Source organism: Tenrec ecaudatus, chromosome 2, assembly GCF_050624435.1.
Source record: "Tenrec ecaudatus isolate mTenEca1 chromosome 2, mTenEca1.hap1, whole genome shotgun sequence".
Taxonomy (NCBI): domain Eukaryota; kingdom Metazoa; phylum Chordata; class Mammalia; order Afrosoricida; family Tenrecidae; genus Tenrec; species Tenrec ecaudatus.
In genome coordinates, this window is record NC_134531.1 from 171,534,415 (window position 1) to 171,555,892 (window position 21,478).

At 48.6% G+C, this 21,478-nt stretch overlaps 1 protein-coding gene across 2 annotated transcripts in view; it reads left to right on the forward strand.

Annotated features, from left to right (window-relative positions):
• The window catches only part of ADRA1B (adrenoceptor alpha 1B), an 81,807-nt gene extending 79,517 nt beyond the window's left edge, over positions 1 to 2,290 (forward strand). For both annotated transcript variants that reach the window (XM_075543178.1, XM_075543179.1), the window contains one exon: positions 1,638 to 2,290. In XM_075543178.1, the coding sequence (XP_075399293.1) occupies positions 1,638 to 2,245 (608 nt within the window). In that variant the 3' untranslated portion in view covers positions 2,246 to 2,290. The remainder of the gene's footprint in view (positions 1 to 1,637) is intronic.
• Positions 2,291 to 21,478: the final 19,188 nt, after the last annotated feature.

Sequence of the window (21,478 nt, forward strand, 5' to 3'; positions counted from 1 at the left end):
TTATCCCTCCGCCCTACAATTAATCCCACATGTGTTTATCGGCCAGGTTGGCCCAATAAACTAACTAACTCAGGCACCTCCAATGAAAGACCTGGCAATCTACTCCTTCAGAACCCTAGGGAGCAGTTCCACTGTGCACCTATGAAGGTGCCGTGTGTCAGAACCACCTCGACAGCCCCGCACGGCTGGTTACTGCTTAAGGTGTGCGCGCATCACTGTGGTCGCACCAGCCATGCAGAAGGCTCCCGATGCCTCCACACCCCTACATGTGGCACTGTCTAGCTCCCCAAGTCTTGCCATCCCAACGGATTTATGTGCTATCTCTGTGGCTTTCATTTTCATTGGACTAGACGCTATCTGGAGAATTTTGTCATGTGCTTTTTAGCTCTTTACGTGTCTAGTTTTGTAAATTGCCTGTACATATTTCATCCCGTTTTTCCTTGTTTGCAGAAGTTCCACGTGTATCCTACACTGTAATCTTTCGTTTTAAATGCTACACACATTTTTCTTCCATTCTACCACCGCCCTTTAAAGTGCTGCTCCTCGTCCCCCCCGAGCGGGGTCAAAAAAGATAGCCCTTTACATTTCTTCTATTCTGTACACGTTTACCATTCACATTTGGGTCTTTGAGACATCTCATATTTGTCATGGAAACAAACCACCGTATAGTTCATGGAGTTCTGAGAAGCAAAAAACAGTAAAGAGCCCAACACAGGACCTCAGCATTCATTTAAGTAGACCGTGGTAAGCGCTGCCCACAGGAGTTTGGATACTATTTAGCTTGATCAGGAAGGTTTGGTGGAGGGAGAGGAAGGTTGGTTGACTTGCTGAATTTTGTTGAAAAAATATACATAGCAAAACATATACCAGTTCAACCATTTATTCGCATGCAATTCAGTGACATTAATTATAGTCTGCAAGTTGTACACACACTCTCACCCTCCTTTGCTGAATTTTTCCTCCCCAATAAAGTTAGCTCACTGCCCAGAAGCTTCATGTCTTTCCAACAACCTTTCTAGCTGTGAGCAGCTTGACTTCCTATAGATAGAGGTTCAAGATTGCAGAATGCAAAGCAGATATGACTGACTAATTAAGCTAAATCCCTGGTGTCCAGAGCGCTGGTGGAGCAGTGATCAAGCACTGAGCTGCTAATGGACTCATTAGTGAGAGGCTTGGGGGGGTGTGTCCGTGTAATGTGAGTAGGAGTCAGAATCTCCACGATGACAGGCGGGGTGGTTTAAAGAGCCCTGGTGGCGCATCTCTTAAGCACGTGGCTGCTCACCAAAAAGCGGTTTGAAGGGTGGAAAATGTGGCAGTCTGCTTCCACCTGGGAAACCCTACGGGGGAGGAGGTCCTCCTCTAGCCTCAAAGGTCGCTGAGAGTCTGAATAGGGGGGGGGGCGGTTTGTTTGTTTTGTTACAGTAATTGAGAGATGACTGCAGGGATGTCTCCGGTGTGAGGTGTCAAGGTTAGAAGCAGCGGATGGTTTGAGGCCCTGCGATGGGAAGGCGCCCATCCAGGCAGAGGAACTGGCCTGGGAGAGCTGGGCTGAGCTCGTGGGGGGCGAGGGTCTCTGTACTCACAGACTGCTGTCTTTCTGCCCTTATCCGCCCCGCCCCGCCCCACCCCCGCTGCAGGCTCCATGTTCTCCACCCTGAAGCCCCCCGACACCGTGTTCAAGGTGGTCTTCTGGCTGGGCTACTTCAACAGCTGCCTCAACCCCATCATCTACCCGTGCTCCAGCAAGGAGTTCAAGCGCGCCTTCCTGCGCATCCTCGGCTGCCAGTGTCGCGGGCGCCGCCGCCGCCGCCGTCGCCGCCTGGGCGGCTGCGCCTACACCTACCGGCCGTGGACGCGCGGCGGCTCGCTGGAGCGCTCGCACTCGCGCAAGGACTCGCTGGACGACAGCGGCAGCTGCCTGAGCGGCAGCCAGCGGACCCTGCCCTCGGCCTCGCCCAGCCCCGGCTACCTGGGCCGCGGGGGCGCCGCGCCGCCGCTCGAGCTGTGCGCCTACCCCGAGTGGAAGGCGCCCGGCGCCCTGCTGAGCCTGCCCGCCCCGGAGCCGCCGGGCCGCCGCGCGCGCCACGACTCGGCCCCGCTCTTCACCTTCAAGCTGCTGGCCGAGGCCGAGAGCCCCGAGGCCGACCGCGGCGCCACCAACGGGGGCTGCGAAGCCGCGGCCGACGTGGCCAACGGGCAGCCGGGCTTCAAAGCCAACATGCCCCTGGCGCCCGGGCAGTTTTAGGGGCCCTGCCCAGCTTCCTTTCCCTGGGGAGGCGTCATCGTGGGGGGAGGGCAGGGCGGGCGGGGTGGGGGAGGGCAGTGTCCGAGCCGGGTAGACACGGGCCCCCCCCAGGGGAACGGGAGGGAGGGGGCGGGGGGTCGAGGGGCAGCTGCTTTCTGGCAGGGGCATGGGTGCCAGGTACCGTGCGGAGAGCTGGGCCGAGCATGCTGAGAGCCGGGGTTCACCTCCTTCTCTCTGTGTATATAGCTACAATGAGTCTCTCTCCATGTATTTCACCGTGGGTACACGTGAGTGTCTGTGCCGTGTACCTGGGGTCTGCATGTGTGCGTGTGCCGGACAGGCGGGTGTGCGCCCAGGGGACAGCCGGGGCGCTCTTATCTCCTGACTTCGTACCTCCCCAGACCCTCCTTGTACTTCCCAGAACGGTGGCACCTTGGGGGGCGGAAACAAAGTCAGACATTAAAGGTTCATTCTCCTGTGTGGCTTTGAGTCTTGTGAATGGAGAAGCAGCCTGTGTCTGGGATTTCCGTCAGGTATGTCGCAATGCCCCTCTGCTACAAGTCCTTTTCTGCCCTCTCCTGGAAGCCTGCTGGCTCTCTCTCTCTCTCTCTCTCTCTCTCACACACACACACACACACACACACACACACACACACACACACACATACAATATCACTGATACCGACTCATAGGGACTCTATAGGGCAGGCTAGATCTGTCCCTGTGGATTTCCCAAACTGTGATTCTTTACAGGAGTAGAAAGCCACATCTCACCCCACTCCACCCCCACCCCGCATGGTTTCTAGCTGCTGACCTTGTGATTAACAGCCCAACAACCACTACACCACAGCCCCAATGGCTTCATTTTTGCTGTTGCTGTCGCTGCCCTTGGGCAGTTGTGCTCTCTTGGACCTGCCCCCTGCTTCCCGAATGCCTCCTTAGTGTCAAAGACCTCCTGCAACTGCTTCCTGCAGCAGGCTCTATTGATCAATGTCTGGCCTGATGCCTAGGACAACAACCCTGATGACAGTCCCTTGGCCAGCACCCTCATTAAGCTGTCCCATGAGAGGCCCCAGGATCCAAGCTGAAATACATATGGGCTGTTCCAGATCAAGTTGTGTCCCCTCAAAATTGTTCTTCGTCTTCTGTGCCCTTTATTCTGACTCATAGTGACGCAAAGTACAGCAGAACGAAATCGGTGTCCATCTTAACCTCTCTGCTGATGGTCATCTAAATGAGTTGTCGTGTTGTTAAGGAGTTATGCTGGATTAGTGTAAATAGTAGGTATGTCTTGAGTGGATCTCTTTTGATCTATCAAAAACTAAACTCGCTGCCTTCCAGTCCGTTCCAACTCACAGTGAGGGACCCTATAGTGCAGGGCGCAAATACTCGTTTGGGTTGTTCTTGCCATCTTTATAGGAGCAGACAGCCTCATCTTTCTCCAGTGGAGCAGGGGGTGGGTTCGAATGCAAGCCAGCCAGGCGATTATAGAGTAAGACGGATGTCTGACACGTGGAATTGACCCCAGAACCAGGAGCAGAAGTTGAAGAGTAAAGGCCTTCCTCCAGAGCTGACAGAGAATGAGAAAGTGGCCTCCCCTGGAGCCAGCACCCGGGATTCAGACTCCTGACCTCCTTACCCTGTGAGAAAGCAAGTTTCTGGTTTTGAAAGCCCCCCACCCCTTGGCTATTTCTTCTAGAGCAGCACGAGGTAACGCGGACCAGAGAGTTCCCTTCTGCGCCCAGACATCTCCAGGTGCCCGGACATCTTGGTATCGTTAGCTGCTGGGGATTGTCCACGGTGGAGGTTTCGTGTTGCAGGTTCCGGGACTCCCTCTAAAAAAATAAATGCACATGCAAATATATATCATTTTAGATCCATGTTTTCATACCAGTGCAGGTAACTCACTCCTGTTTAAGATCTCGTGCACTGAGCATGATACCCTAGACCCGCAAGTTATTTCAGCTAAACTGGATCTTAGGAATGATCCCGACCAATCCTCTCATTTTCACAGACAGGAAAACATAAACAGCTCCATCAAACCACATCAAAGATAAGAGAAGGTAGGCCCATGTCTCCTGCCGCCTTGTCCCGTGCCCTCCTGGGGTGGAGGCCATTCTCGCACAGAGCAAAAGTCTCTTCTTGTCCTTATGAAAAAGGGGGGGTCGTGTGGGAAAAGAACCAAAAGAACCTGAACCTCGTTTCCAAGGAAGATAGAAGAGCTTGGACAATCCTCCAGAAGCCTTTTGTTAGCAACACAAATCTTTGAAACCAGCCTTTCACAGAATCCTGATGCAAGAGCTTCCCAGAGTGCAGTGGGGCAAAAGAGGACACTGCCTCACCTTGCTCTACCTCCTCCCTAGTCCTTTCCTCTGGCCCACCCTGGGCCTAGGGCTCCACACAATGTGTCATAAAAATCACTGAGTCTAGTTCTACTGAATGGTATTTGGAGTCAATGTAAATTGGATTTAAGTCTTGACTTGGTATGTGCTTAGGCAACTCATTTTGCCTCTTCTGGCCCATCCATCTAATGGGTATGACCAAGCCAGCACAAAGGATTCAATGAGATCACTGTGGTTGAAACACTGGGCTACAGATCAACTGGACAGGTGGAAGTTCTAATTTAGACCTCAGCTTTTGGAAGCCACAGGCACCAAAAGCATTTCCTGGGCTGCCTCAGACACTGCTGGTGTTTGGAGGCCACCCAGGCAGCAGGGAGGCAGTGACTGTCTGCTACTTCTGACCAGGAGGAAAGCTCACCCAGCAGGGATTCCCATTCCCCCAAAGAGCTGGGGTCCAGATCTGCTCCCAGCCAGAACCTGCACAGTGCTGTGTGTGTCTCCAGGCCTCAGCACTAGGGCCAGGTCTAGTGTGGACCCAGGGCAGATAGGTTCTCGCCACTCTGACTTCCTAGCTGGCAGGAAAGCATCCCTACCTCATATCATCCAGCTGCCAAAGCACTGCTGGATTCCAGGGTGAAGGGCCAACGCCTGAGAAGGCGGGCAGAGGCATGGATAAATCTGTGAGGCAGAGGAAAGAGGCAAGTGGTTGGCAAAGTGGAGCATCTGTTAGTCCTCTGGACCTGAATTTAGACTATTCCTCTACTTCTTATTAGCCATGTGACCTTGAGCAACTCAATTCAAGGGGTAAAGTGCAGTTTCCTTAAGGACAAAATAGAGGACCAAGACAAGATCCACTTTGTAGGGACACTGGGAAGGTCAAAGGCTAAAGGGTAAACTGATTAACCCCATGCCAGGCACATGTAAACGTCCAGAGAATGGTAGCTAGTAGGAGAGGCATTAATTATTGGGTTAGGCATTAATGTCCATATATGAAGTTTATACATTAGGAAGGGAGGGACAAAGAAAACGACTTGAGGGTGTTAAAGACAAAAAAACATAAGTTTCATGTGTAGCAATGGGAAATGTGCTACTCAAAGAGTAATCTGTCTGATAAAAATAAAACTAAATAAAATGGTCCAAAGTTGTTAGCATAATCAAGGTGACAAGCAAGAGTGGGTCAGTGAGGAAAGCAGAGAGTCCCAAAGACAGCGCCTAAAGGAGGTGCTTGAAAGGACCCCTCACAGCACCTCTGCGCAGCACCGGTGTCCATCGTGGCTCTGCTCCGAGCCAGGGCCCCCGCCAGCGGCAAGGCTGCCTCTTCTTGCAAGTCCACTGAGGATGCTGCTAGCACCGGCCTCATGAAGCTGGGACAATGAATCAAAGAAACAAACAGGAAATTGCTTGGCATAGAGTAGACACTATTTTTATTGACAAAGTGGCTTATATAGAAGCCCTGATGATGTATGTGTTGGGCTGCAAACTGCAATGTCAGCAGTTCAAAACCACCAGCGGGTCCGCAGGAAAAAGATGTGGCTTTGAACTCCTGTAAAGATTTACAGCCTTGGAAACCCACAATGGCAGTTGTACTGTAGGGTCACTATGAGTCAGAATTGACGATGACAGTGAGTAACTGGCCTATATTACATCCATGCCAGCAGTTCTCAACTTTTCCTAGATCGGACGCTCCTCTAAGGATCAATGAAACTCACTCAATTCAACCTCAATTCCAACTCATTGCAGCCCTGTAGGCAGAGTAGAACTGCCCCCTGTGTGTTTCTGAGACTGTAACTCTGTACAGGAGTAGGACGCCTCATCTTTCTCCTGTGAAGAGACTCGTGATTTCGAACTGCCGACCTTGGTTAGCAGCCAAATGTGTCACCCATTTCTCTACTTAGTATCCTGGATACAATGAAAGCTAGAGGAAAGTGAACACAAATGCCCAAAATGTACAATTCCACACCCCTTCTAAGTCTCCTCATGGCGACAAGGGGCCCACAAATCTGACTCCCTCAATATACAGAAGAAAGAGTGCCCTGCAAGCGCCCTGTTGGCGCCACAAAGACAACTGAGGAGACCAAGCCCCAGCCCCCGGGGAGACCACAGCCTGGTTCAAAAGGTGAGCCAGGCACCAGGTTATGAGACAGGAGCAGAGTGGGCCACTGCCATCTCCACTTGGTGAAACCCGAGCAAGCGTCAGTTCCATCCTCAAAGCACAGGGCAAAGGTGAAGTGTCCTGAGCTCTTGAAAGGGCGCTGCCCATCAGCTCCATGGCTGTGATGTTTTGGGTTCCGGGGTTTGGTTAGGTTTGGGTTTTGTGGCCTCAGCACCTAGAGTAGTGTGGTTTATAAGAACACAAATGGAAAAAAAAGATCAGAAATGGATCGCCTCGGTCAAGGAGGTTGGAAAGTCTGGATTCAGTGCATGGGCCAGGCCATCCTCTCTCTGTCACCGGGGCTAAGGCCCTTGGCCGTCTCTTTCAGCTTCTGGTAACCTCGGCTCTTCCTGATGGGCCTGCTACTGGATGCGACACCCTCCGTTACCCTACCTCTGTGTGTCTTCTCCTCTTTGACAGACATCAGGCACACAGGTTTGTGTCCAAAACAAACTCTAGCCTCAGTATCACCTTCCAGTCGATCTAACTGAGAACAGCTTTGAATACCTTCTTTCCAAACCGGGTCTCCTTTTCGGGGACAGGCGTTCAGACTTCAAAGACCTTATTGGGGGATACAATGGAATCCACAATGTCGTGCTCAAGAAACACCTCTGAATGAGCAAGTGTGTCTTACCGTGCTGTGAGGGAGCAGGGGCCTGTGGAGACGCGTGGGGGGATTCCTACTTCTGACTGGCTAAGGCGGGCTCCACTCAGAGAGGGCTTCCTGTCGGAATCCCAGATGTCAGCGGGCCCTCTCAGCTGTGCAAGCGCAGTCCTTCCATGGCTCCTGTCCCTCAGTGGACAGGGTCAGTCTGCAGCCCCCAAGTCTGTGCGTGTCTCTCAGCTAGAGACGACGCTGCGCTCTGGCGATCGGTGACTCTGGCTCTGTTCTCCTCTCCGCACTGCACAGAGAGCTACCTTGGGGAGACAGCTTCATTGGGATTAGTCAGGCAAGCAGCTTTGGTCCTTGCTGACGTCTTTATCCAGAGAGGAGGCAGCTTCATAAAAGGCTTGCGGAGCCACTTGGGAGCAGAGGAGAGCTCTCAAACCTGGCAGTTGCCCTTGTGTGTCCTGTCAGCCACCCCTGTCCGATGCCGATGATGGCACCACACACAGCGCCTGAGAGCCGGCAGCCCCTCACACCCGGGCAGTATCTAAGTTGTTCCTTTGTCCTTTCATTCACTCAGCTGCACACGGATAGAGGCCCGGGACACAGAAGAGATATGAGACACAGTCTCGGGTCTCACAAAAATTTCTGGCTTTGACTCCAGTTTTCAGCTTTTCCTGGTCTCCTCTGATGCCACGGCCTTCTGGCCACCTCCTTCCTCCACAGCAGTCAGATGACGCTACCTCCACAAAGCCTCCGGATGCCATGCAGACAGGCGCCAACCCTGACTCTCCTGAATCCCCCAGGCCCTTAGTTAACATATCTCTCCAATGGCACTTGGTAATATTCGCCATTTATCAAGCAAGTAGGGAGAAAAACTGGACTTTCAAGTCCCATACACAGTGACAGCCTCGGAACCCACAGGGGCAGTTCTCCCCTGTGCTATCGGGTCACCGGGAGCCAGCATCACAGTGAGCTTGGTTTGGTTGGTGTCAAACAATTACTGCATTCTTGGCATTGCACAAAAAGCACTATCTGTCCTATCATAACTGATCTTCACCTCACGCTTGAAGGCATTCCCCTTTTATCGATCAGGAAAACGGACCCTCAGAGAGATGGGCAGCTTGCCTAAGAAGATACCACTAGTGTGCAGGAGAATCACGACTGTCAGGAAATTGTCGGAGTCTGTGGCCCAATGCTGTTATAAGAACCTCCTTTTCTTAGTGTGCTCCAAAACACTTACTTCATTTGTCATTGAGCTGAATCTGATTACAGCGACCGTACAGGGTCGGGATGGAACTGTCCTGTGAGGTTCTGAGGCTGTAACGCTTTCCAGCAGTAGAAAACCTCACCTTTCTCCTGTGGAGTTGCTAGGAGCCTGAATAGGGACTAAGGGGGGTTGTCTCCCAAGTGCTTGCATAGGACCAAAACAAAGGAATTGGAAGAAATCAGGCACATTAAGGAGACACCTATGGAAAAGATCCAAACTGAGCCTGCTCAGACACAAGTCCTTTCATCTCAGCCACATGACATCACCAGGTGCACTTAAACTCAGCCAATGAGGTTGGCCAATACCTTCAACCACGCCTCCCAGCCAGAGGTGCTAAGAGCCTGCCACAGGAAGGCCACGCAGTGTGCTCTTGCGGGTCGGAAGGCGGGGCCGCACACACACACAGCCCATCTCTCTCAGGCTTCTCTCTCAGGGAGCTCTTTTGGGATTTTCTGCTCTTGGCCCCTGGATTTCCTGTGAATACCTGAAACTTTCCTTTTCCTCAGAAAAGTCACTTTGATTTTAAAAAGTGTTTCTTCCCGGTGAATTATTTCAGCGTTGTAAAGCAAGAACTGAGGTATACCACCCCAGAAACCTAATAGAGTAACTGGTGGTATTGAACTGCTGACCTTGCAGTTAGCAAGCCCAATGGGTCCCCACTACACCACAGAATCACAGGCTATTTCTCCTGGGCTGGTGGCTCAGTGGCACACCGAGGATCTCTGTCTGCAAAAATAAAATGGCGTGAACGGAGTGAATTCTGTCTGCGTGGGAGGACAAGCTGTGGGTGTCTCCTGGAGGCAGTAAGAATTCTCTTCCCGTCTGGAAGGGTCCTCTCTGTTTCTCCTTCTGTTAACCTGCATTGCCCTCCAGCCCCTGCTAGTGGTACTGCCATCCCACTGGCTCCGACTGGCGGCCACACCATGTGTGATAGAGCCAAACGTGGCCAGCCCTGAGCCATCTTTGCCACCATTGGGATGCTGCAGCCACTGGGTAGGACCCCCCATTGCTGCAGCCATCGTGTAGAGCCTTCCATCATAGGGGCGCCTCTTCCAGCTCTATCTCAGACAACATTCTGCTATGGTCCATAGGGTTCTCATAGGCTGATATTTGGAAGTGATTCGTCGCACCCTTGTCTGAAAGCGCCGCTGCACGCTGCCCTCCATGCTGACATTAGGAATCCTGGGGCATAACTCCCAGCATCGCAGAAACAAACCATGAGATGTGTGCGTGGTGCTCCAGCAACCATCTAAGTTTCTTTCCCTGTGTGAAACCCCCCTTCCCACCAATGTTTATACGCCAGTGTGGCACCTGCTCTCTCTGCGGTCCCGCCTCCATCCACTGCTAACGGGCTTCATTCATGCCGACCGCTCCGAGAGCCGTGTGGATCAGGGTCATCAGGGGCCTCAGTGCTACCAAAGCTAGGTCTCCGGTTGGTCCTCATCTTGCTGCCTCGCAGCAGTGCTTAGTACAACTGAGGATGCTCAGTTTTTATTTTTAACCATTTCTTTCACCCAGACTCCAAGCCGCCTCTTTCTTTCTACCTCACTGAAGCTTCACAGCATCTAGTCTGGACCCTTTCCTTGTCCTAACCTCTAAAGGTAGAGGTTCACCAGGGCTCTGCTCTGGATCTTAGTCTGGTGCCCGGTGAGTGCATCCACTCCCTGGCTTTACTATACCGCACTGTGGTGACTGCCCGATGGGTGTCTCCAGCCAGGGCTTCACACAGAATTCCAGCTTTATAGGGCGAAATGCCTCTTAACACGGTTACTTGAGGTCGAACATCAAAAACAAAACCAAACTCACTACCACTGAGTTGATTCCGATGTACAGTGACCCTCGAGGACAGGGTAGAACTGCGCCTGTGTTTTTCCAAGATTGTAGCTCTTTACAAGAGCAGAAAGGCCATCTTTCTCACTCAGAGCAGCTGATGGTTTTGAACTGATGACCTTGCAGGTAGCAGCCCAGAGCTAACCAGTAAGCCATTTCAATCTTAACATGCTCCAAAGTGGCCTCTTGATACCCCCATCGTCTCTCACTCCTCCTAAAGGCAGCAGCATCTTTTACTTGATTGCATGCATGCACACACACACACCACAAACAAAAAAGCCCTCTCTCCAGTTCTCATAACCCATTAAAAGGTCTGCTGCCCATACACCACCCCTTTCGTGCATTTCATAGGAGTCGCTTCAAAAGAGGAGCCCTCACGTTTGGCTGGGGCACTCCTCCAAGAAGAGGGAAGGGAGAAGTCCATCCACTTGATGCTGCACTCTCTGAGACAAGGCTGCAACAAAGCCACGGGCCTCCACAGGCAGGAGAGGAGAAGCTGACTGGGAAATCAAGATAAGACCGGAGGGGAGCATCTCCATTTCAGAGGAGGTGCTGGCATTTCTGTTGCTGAGTGTGGTGGGCCAATGGGGAGGAGCAGCTTCACATCGGGAAGGGATGCTGAACAATATGGTCCTGGGTAGACACTAGGAATATGCTTCTACTCAACCCTCCATGAACCACGCCATGGACTAAGCACCATGATGACCTTAGATGCTGGCCTGACAGGGAGTATGGCATCCCCTAAGGGTCACAACAGAGGGATTCGATGTAGACACCTAACTGAAGGAAATGGTCCATACCTCAAAACTGCCTGCACCCTTGGACTTAGGACTGAACTTTCTTCATGGAAAGGAAGCAAAGGATGACCACCCAAGACTGTGGTCAGTGGGCCTTGTGTGGGACCCTAGGTTTAGTGAGTGTCCAATGAAAAGAGACTCAGAACTGCCCTCTATTTAGTACCTCAGTGCTCGCCTTGCATTCGGATGGCAGGCTTTAGTCTGATAGGCAAGGATCTGTACTGACAAGAAATGCTACTGGAAATTTTCTCTTAGCACCAACCCCCCTGTTTGTGTAAATAGAGCTCAGTCAATTAAGAATTCAATCTGTAGAAAGCAGCGACTCATGAACTGAAGTTCACAATTGGACTATCGTCACATAAATTCCTCATGTCACCCGTATCTTAAATTCTATGTCATTGGATAAGTTACAGATGTTATCAATGCAATCGTCTTGTACCCCAAGGGGATAATTGACCATGTTTTTTGGTTCCGTTTCTTTGGTGGGTGGGGGGTGGGGAGTTTGTTTGCTTTTCTGCTTTTTGTTGCTGTTTTTCGTTGGTTTTTGGTTGGTGGTGGTGGAGGTGGTTGGTGGTGGGTTTTGTTTTTGTCATAATATGGCTGCCAAAGTAAACCAGAGTCATTCCTAACCCAAGGACAAGCAGTTGTATTTTGGGCTACCATGTAATTCTAGCCCCAATCCAAGAACAGTTGGCTCTTATAACATGGCCCTGCTTGATACTCACCTTCATAAAATGATCACTGATGAGAACCAATAAAGAGGTCTGCAGGACTGGCCATGACCCCAACTATATGGACACCCCACCTCCTCCCTCCAGAAGAATTCAATTCAAAGGACAGCACTGAAGCTACAGCTCAGGGAGAGGGGCACATCTGATCAGAGCACACAGGAACAAATGAAGAGAGAAGGAGAGAGAGTGGAACACATCTTGGCCCAGCAAGCCTTGAGGATGATATTCCTGCTCAAAGAAGCCAATGCAGAGAGGACCATAAGGCTGGCCCTACCATGAGACACGACATCCCTCACTAACCCATAGTGCTACAAGGATGTGCAACGGAGCAAAGCAATGAAGTCCCCGGAGAATTACAAAAATAGACTTTGGGGCTAGGGTGTGGCACCCCATCAGACTGGACTAGAAAATACTCCAAAGGTCAACAAACAAACATGGAACTATTTATAAGCTTTTTTGTCATCAGTTTTTTTGTTTGCTTTATTTTGTTGTGTGGTTTTGCTCTCTTTTGTTTTTATGGTTATTATTGTCTCTGAAGGTCTATCTATATAATGTAGATAAGATAGGATAGGAACTGGGTTTTAACAAACCCACGGAAAAGGGAACAACAAGTGATCTAAAAGCAATGGCAAGGAGAACATAGGATGTCGAGTAGGGCTTGATCGAGGACAATGTAACCAAGAGGAATTATTGAAACCTGAATGAAGGTCATAACATGAGAGTGGGACAAGAGTAAACGGAAATAGAGGAAAGAGCTAGGAGGTAAATGGGCATTTATTGAGGTCTAAATACAGGCATGTACATATGTAAATATATTTATATATAACAATATAGTAAATAGATCTATGTACATATATTAAGTATTAAGGTAGCAAACAGACATTGGGCCTCTACCCAAGTACTGCCTCAACACAAGAACACTTTGTTCTAATAATCTGGCATTCTGAGATGCTCAGCTTCCCAATGGGTGCATAAGCAAATGTGGTGAAGAAAGTTGATGGTGCCCGACTATCATAAGATATAGCATCTGGGTTCTTAAAGGCTTGAAGATAAACAAGCAGCCATCTAGCTGAGAAGCAACAAAGTCCACATGGAAGAAGCCTGTGTGATCATGAGGTGTTGATGGGATCAGGTATCAGGCATCAAAGACCCTGAACAAAAAATCATATCGTTGTGAATGAGGGGGAGTGCGGAGTGGGGACCCAAAGCCCATCTGTAGACAACTGGAATTCCCCTTACAGAAGGGTAGAGGGGAGGAGACGAGCCAGTCAGGGTGCAGCACAGCACGGATGAAACATACAACTTTCCTGTAGTTCTTTAATGCTTCCTCCTCTCCCCTGCCCCACCATCATGACCCCAATTTTACCTTACAAATCTGGCTAGACCAGAGCATGCACACAGGTACAGCTAAGAGCTGGAAACACAGGAATCCAGGACAGATAAACCCCTTGGGACCTGTATTGATACCATGAGGGTAGGGGAAAGGTGAGGGGAGAAGGAAGAGAAAGGGGGAACCAATCACAAAGATCAACATATAACTCCCCCAACCCAGGAAGACAAACAACAGAAATGTGGGTGAAGGGAGACAGTGGAGTAGACAGGGTACGATATGAAAATAATTATCATTTATCAAGGAGTCACCAGGGTGGGAAGGTGGGAGAGTGGGGGAGGGAGGGGCAAAGAGGAGTTGATACCAAGGGCTCAAGTAGAAAGAAAATGTTTCAGAAATGATGATGGCAACATATGTACAAATGTGCTTGATACAAGTGATGCATGGATTGTTATGAGCCCCCGATAAAATGATTTATTAAAAATAAATAAATATAGATAGATAGATAGATAGAGCACCTGTCACTTTGTAACTCCTTGCCTGTGTTGACCCTGGACAGACTGCCTGGTTAGCTGTTTATTTTCTAACCTGTCTCCTCATTAGAATGCAAGCCCCACTCCTATAGGGGAGAAAGGGGTGGGGGTGGGGGAAAGCATCCGTTTTTATTTCTGATTGCCCAGTTCATAGACTAGTAAATGGCACACAGCAGAAAATCCCTAACTATTTGTTGGATGAATGTGTGGTGGGAGCTAGCACCTGCCCTTTCTACTCTTGCATTCGTCGGTAACGTGGGGTCAGCTGTGACACCTGCTCCAGGTCTTACCTAAAAGCCCGCAAGGCTGGGGGGCGGGGGAGGGGAGGGGAGTAGGCGCCTGCCGCGACTCACGGTTTCTCGGCTTGTCGCCGGTCACACCCCGCCTCCCGCGAGGGCGCAGGGCCGTGTGGTGGGAAGCGCCCTGGGCTCGTTTCCAGAAACCAAACAGCGCTTGTTTCCGTGCCTTTCAAATTAGCCGGAGAGGTTTCAGTTTCCTCCTTTGCAGGCTCATAAATAGTTATCGTTCGGGTTCTGTGTTTTCGGCCGCCGCCAGGAGCTCGGGTCAGCGCTCCCCAGGCGGGGGCGGGGGGCAGGAGGGGGCGGGGGGGGGCCCGTGCCCGCCCCGTTGCAGGAGTCTCCCGCTGCACCGCGGACCGCCGCCACCAGTCTCCCGCTGCGCCCCGCTAAGCAGGCAGAGCCTCGCAGGCCGCCCTCGCAGCCCGAGCGGGGTCTTCCCTGTGTGCACGAAGCCTGGAAACTGTTTGGAGCCACTGTAGCGACCGAGAACGCTGCGCAGCCCTTTCCCGCTCCGCCCCCAGGGGCTTTTTTGCAGGAGGGTAGACTGTGATGCTGCGGCCCCTGGCGCCCCCAGCTGTCCACAGCGCATAAGCGATGGAAGAGCTGAAAAGACCTGATTTACAATTCAGTGATGGGATTCAAATCATTGAACAACCGATTTGCTGCCCAAGTGGCCGATTTTAAGTATTAAAAAATATATATACTGAAGGTCGTTTATTATTTTGTACAGTTAATACTTAAATAGGAACGATAAAAAAGAGGTACACAATTATCATAATATTACATTGAGTTTTAAAATATTATTGAAAAAATATTAATACCTGACAAAAAGAAAATCAATAAAGCTTATTTAAGATAGTTCCATAATGCTTCTTGATTGGCACCCACACTTGCAGTCTTCTTCGCTTTTATCCAAGCATCATCGGCGGTGTGATTTATCCCTACCCATCTTTTCACTGTAGGAGTAGGGTCTCATTGCTCTACAAGTAGTCTAGGCATAGTCATTGTGTGTGATAGATTATGGAACCGGGAGTGGGGTACTGGAGAAACAAATCATAAGATGGAGAGGAGATGTTTGTTTGACCTCTCCCTCATGGTAGTGCTTTTCTTTGGCTAGCCAGAGGTCAGATAAAGCCACACTGTTTAGTCCGTTGTTTTCTGGAAAGAATATGGGAAGTTAAAGTTTTGATTATTTTGTTTGGTTGTAGTCTGGTTATAATATATTTGCCATCAGGCACAATGTGTTAGTCTGGGTAGACTAGACAAACAAATGCACAGAAACTCATATGTATATAACAGAGACTTTTATATAAAGGGTAAGTGTACATTAAGAAAGCATCTCAACCCAGTGCTGTCCAAGCCCATAAGTCCAACATTAGCCCATATGTCCCACACTGATCTACAAAGTCCTCCTCAATCTCACAAACACATGCAATAACACCAACTGCAGGAGGAAAGCCGAATCAGTGGGCGTGTAAGCGTACATCAGGGTAGGTCCGAGTGGCTTCTCAGGGATGTCTTGCAGGAAGTGAGCCATGCCAGCTGAAACAGGAAACTGGCTAAGGCAGCTGCACCCTGGTCCAACCAAGAAAAGCGAGACTCACCAAGCCATTTTCTCTCTCATCCCTTCAATTAATCCCATATGTGTTTATTGGCCAGGTTGGCACAATAAACCTTAACTATCTCAATCTACCCCTTGCCAACTTGGCACCTGTACACAATTCTTTAGCCTAACAATTGCAGTTAAGTAGCACCTACACTTTAATACTATAATCCTATGAATATATTCCCCCACCTATGAAAGTTTATAAACCAACCACTTCATGACTCTATCCCCCCAATTTTGGGTATCTAATTTCTATACTGCTCACTTACATCAGCCCAGTGCTCTGAGGAGACAATCATATTTTTCGATGTGAAGAATCTTCGTTCCAGTTGAAATCTTGTAAAGTCCGCATGCATAAGCATAGTCAAATCAGGACAGGCCATCCAAAAAGTCAACAAAAATATGTACCAGTTCACAGGCTCAAAAAATCTCTTTACCTGGTCGGGTTCTGGTCAGCTCAATGTGGGCTGCCTCACTTAGCCTTCCCAAGGTGCCCATTGGTTGCCTTGCCTTTAAACCATGGGCTCTCACAAATACTCAATAAGCCTAACCCCCTCGTGGAAGGTCATGAAATTTAGAGCAATCAACCCGCTCTCATCTTCGCCTCTTTTTCCTGTAAACCAAGTCCACAGGTGTCAGTGACCAAACTCAACCAGTCTCTTTATTGCTGCATTTCTCCCACTTCCCCTCAAGAAATAGATCCAGATGGTCAGCTTGCATGCATTTCAGCCTGCCAACAGGCTCCCTTTAACGTTCAGTCCTAGAGAGGAGTTTTCTTCATGGTTCCAGATTGCTTCCAGCTTCTGACAAAGACCTGGGTAGGGCATGTCTTTTCAAAGCTTTCTTTGTGGGCATGGCCTAACCCCATCTAAAGATCAAATTTTAATGGCTGAAAGCAAGTGGGCTTACAAGCTTTCTATTTTCATACTTCCCTATAAACATTTCTATAAATCTTATATTAATAATAAGCTGAAGAAATGGGAGCGGTCAAACAAACATCTACTCTCCATCCATGATTTGTTTCTCCCGTACCCCACTCCTGGTACCATTCTCTGTATATATTAGATTCATCTTCAAAAACTCCTTTCCATTTCTGCTGCACATACATTGTTCTGATAATGTTTTTAGCTTTTTTTTTTCCTAACACTTTCTGGAATTCCATAATTCACTCAATATCTCGTGGGAACTTGAGGCATAACACAAACCTGGCATCCTCTGATTGTTTGGCACTTTTTTCTTTACATTATTGGTTTATTTACTGAAGTAAAAATTGCAAGTGGATAAAAACGTAGTATTTCATCAAAAGTATAACCTGTTTTATGAAATAATTAGGTATTACAAACATAGTTCCACCTAATTTTTTATACCTATGGACAGAATGAGCATTACTATGGGCACTGAGAATAAGCTATTGCACAGATGAACCTTAAAAAATAGTAAGGAATATAAATTTGTGATATCCACTTTAGAGATAACCCTGATAAGAAGTGCCATGCTAATAATCAACTCAATAACTCAAAAATTTAGGTATCGGTTCTGCCCAGCTGGTAAAAACTGGCTGAATCCCACCATTGCATTCAACTGCTCTACCAACTTCGGTCGATGTCTCCAAATATTCTCAAATTCAAGATCGAGTATCCTTAACCTAGAGTCAGTGTTTTGCCTTCAAGGCCTGTCAGATTCCCCTAAAATGTTATGCAGAAGTTTGTGCCTACGAATATTTTTCTGGAAGGGTGATGTGAGAAAAAGAGGAATGGAAAGAATGTATGCAGACAAATTCTTTAGTCTCATATTTTAAGAAGCCTGGGAGGACAGGATTCTGGGTGAAGGGAGGCCTTTGTACTTGTAGGTTAAAGATGACTCCCAATAACATTCTCATAAGTAAAATTAATCCCCACAATATCCTACCATATCAGTGCAGTGCTTCCTTAAGTTACTTCTGACAAGCACCTGGCTGATTTCTCTGTGACCAGCAGCTTTATCTACAGGAGCAGACATGCTGCTATTGCTCTGGCTGCTCAAGGGAGAGTCACTCCCCCGTTACCTGCCCCAGCACTGGTGTTAGGTTACTCCTCCAATGAACTCAGGGACCCCTAGGGTTAGGGTACAGTCCGCTCTGTTACTATGTGGGTACCTGTAATTAGAGGGGCTTGCATGCCCCAAGAGTATACAAGGTGATGAGAGAATACAGTATCTCTCTCTGCTCAGACCTGGCTCCTGGAGCCATGGCAGAGGTGAGCACCCCAAAACTTTTGTCTGTCTCTTAATTTCTTCTCTTCAATTATACAACAAACCCTTAGGGCCCATCTGGATGTGAGGCTGGATCTCACAAGGTGGCAAATAACTAGCATTTTTATGGTTTATGGGCCATGTACCAAGTAATGTGCAAGCCATTGCTGGGAAGTGTTAGCCAAGCTGATAAGTCCCTTCTCCTCACAGATTGGACAGTGTGTGGTAGGCCGAATTAATATTTTTAAATGCACTGCCATCAAGTCAATAACAATCCATGGCGTCCCTATAGGGCAGAAAAAACTGCCCTTTGGGTTTCAAGATTGTAACTCTTTGTGGGAAACGTAGAGAGCCTCGTCTCAGGAAGAAACAAGGCAAGCACTGAAGAAGCAGATTCACTGAACTTCCCTCCTGTGCCAGAGACCTCTAAGACCCTTTCCTCAGGATCTCTTGGGTGAAGTGAGAAGATCAAACTCAGTTAACCTTCTTTCCTACCTAAGCTGGGCTGAAGGATGTGGGGGCTCCCCCAAGCTATGTTGCTGATGGAAATGTGTAGAAGGGAAGACAGCGGATAGTGTAAAATATGAAAGCAATAATAATTTTTAATCATTTTATTAGGGGCTCATACAACTCTTATCACACAACTCTTTACAATTGATGAATGTATGGATTGTAAAAAATAATAATAATCTATCATTTATCAAGGGGTCATGGGGAGGAGGGGGGAGAGGAGCTGATACCAAGGGCTGAAGTAGAAAGAAAATGTTTTGGAAATGATGATGGCAAAAAATCAAGTATAAATGTGCTTGATACAATTGAAGTATGGAATGTTATAAGAGCTGTAAGAGCCCCCAATAAAGTGATCTATAAAAACAAAAACATTACTTCTATATAAAAAGAGCTTGGAGATTTTTCCAGATAAAGCAACACATTCCTTTTTCAAGTCATCACTCAAGGTGAAAATGCCGTTGGTCCTGAGCCACGATCGGTTGCAGGTAGAATCCGAGGAATCCAGAGAGCTGTCTTTGGCAGCTTTGCAGATGTGGATTGGCGGACCTTCCTTTCTAGGCCATCGCTATCTAGAAGTTCCCGTAAAAGAACAGCAGGTAAGTCACCACTAACCTGGAGATAGTGAATGCTCAGAAAATAACCCCCAAAAAATTGGACTGTGATCTGCAAGGTCAGTAGCTCGAAACCACCAGCTGCTCTGCTGCAGAAAGATAGGACTTTCTACCCCTGTAAGGAATTACAGTCGCATAGTCACTGCATCACCAGAAAAACCACGGAGCCTGTCCTTCCCTGCCTCTCTCAGTCAGGATCAACTCGATAGCTGAGTTTGGAGGCTTGGGGTATCTTCTGAGCAGTCACAGCCCACAGGCCAGTGGTGGCTTCCCTGTGGCCTTTTCTTTATTATTATTATTATTATTATTACTAGGGGCTCATACAACTCTTATCACAGTCCATACATACCTCAATTGTGTAAAGCACATGTGTACATTCATTGCCCTCATCATTCTCAAAGCATTTGCTCTCCACTTAAGCCCCTGGCATCAACTCCTCATTTTTCCCCCCACTTCCCTCTACCTCATGAACCCTTGATAATTTATAAATTATTATTTTGTCATACCTTGCCCTGCCCAACACCTCCCTTCACCACTTTTCTGCTGCCCATCCCCCAGGGAGGAGGTCACATGTAGATCCTTCTAATCAGTTCCCCCTTTCCAACCCACCCTCCCTCTACCATCCCAGTATCGCTACTCACACCACTGGTCCTGAAGGGATCATCTGCCCTGGATTCCCTGTGTTTCCAGTTCCTATCTGCATCAGTGTACATCCTCTGGTTTAGCCAGACTTGCAAGGTAGAATTGGGATCATGATCGTGGCGGTGGAGGGGTGGTGGGGGGAGCATTTAGGAACTAGAGGAAAGTTGTATTTTTCATTGTTGCTACATCACACCCTGACCGGCTCATCTCCTCCCCGAGACCCTTCTGTAAGGGGGTGTCCAGTGGCCTACAAATGGGCTTTGGGTCTCCACTCCCAACTCCCCCCACCGTCACTATGGGGTAAGATTTTTGGTTCTTTGATGCCTGATACCTGATCCCTTCAACACCTCGTGATCGCACTGGCTGGTGTGCTTCTTCCATGTTGGCTTTGTTGCTTCTGAGCTAGATGGCCACTTGTTTACCTTCAAGCCTTTAAGACCCCAGACACTATCTCTTTTGATAGTCACATTTGCTTATGCACCCATTCGGCGATCATATCATGGAGGTGAGCACACAATGATATGACTTTTTGTTCTTTTGATGCCTGATACCTGATCCCTTTGGCACCTTGTGATCACACAAGGGCACCATCAGCTTTCTTCACCACATTTCCTTATTCACCTGCTTTGTCTTCAGCGGCTGTGTCAGGAAGGTGAGCATCATAGAATGCCAATTTAATAGAAGTATTCTTGCATTGAGATAGTACTTGAGTGGAGGACCAATGTCCGTCTGCTACCTTAATACTAAACATATAAATATACGTATATAGATCTATTTCCCCATCCTCATATATAAATATATTTGCATATGTACATGTCTTTATCTAGACCTCTATAAATGCCCTTTGCCTCCCAGCTCTTTCCTCCATTTCCCTTGCCTTTCCTCCTGTTCCACTATCATGCTCAGCAATTCCTCTTGGTTACATTACCCTTGATCATGCCTTACCAAGCCTCCCACACCCTCCTCACCACCAATTTGGGTCACTTGTTGTTCCCTTGTCCCTAGGTTTGTTAACACCACTACCATTCCCCCCACCTCCCCCTCTCCCATGTCCCTCCGGAACTGTTGGCCCCATTGTTTTCTCCTCCAGATTGTTCATCCAGCCTATCTTGTTTAGACAGACCTGCGGAAATAATAACATGCACAAAAACAAGACAGAGCAACAATATACAACAGAACAACAACAACATACCAATGACAAAAAAACACAAGAAAGAAAAGCTTATAGTTAGTTCAATGATTATTTGTTGGCTTTTAGGAATGTTTTCCAGCCCAGTCTGTTGGGGCACCATGCCGTGGCCCCAAAGTCCACCTTTAGCATTCCCTGGGGACCTCGCCGCTCCATTCACTTGCTTTCTGTTGCACCCCTTAGTGTTTTGCCTCGATGTGGCCCTGTGGTCTTTTTACCAGAACTTCGAGACAGCAAGTGGCTGATGCCTAACTAAGGATGACAAACATCTTTTCGTGTGTCTAGAAGCCCTCTTTGTTGATGGGATGCCAATTGATTGCTTTTTAAATTTTTGAAAACTTTTTTATTGTGAATTGGGTGAAGGTTTACAGAACAGATCAATTATTTTACATCCAACTGCCCACATTCTGTTTCACCTCATTCAGTGGAATCCTCTCAACACAATACCATTCACTCCCCACCTCCTCCCTAAGTTCTCTACCCCCACCCCTCCATCTCTCCAAACCCTTCTGAACTTTGTCCTTGGACAAATGCTGCCCCTTGACCTCAGATGGT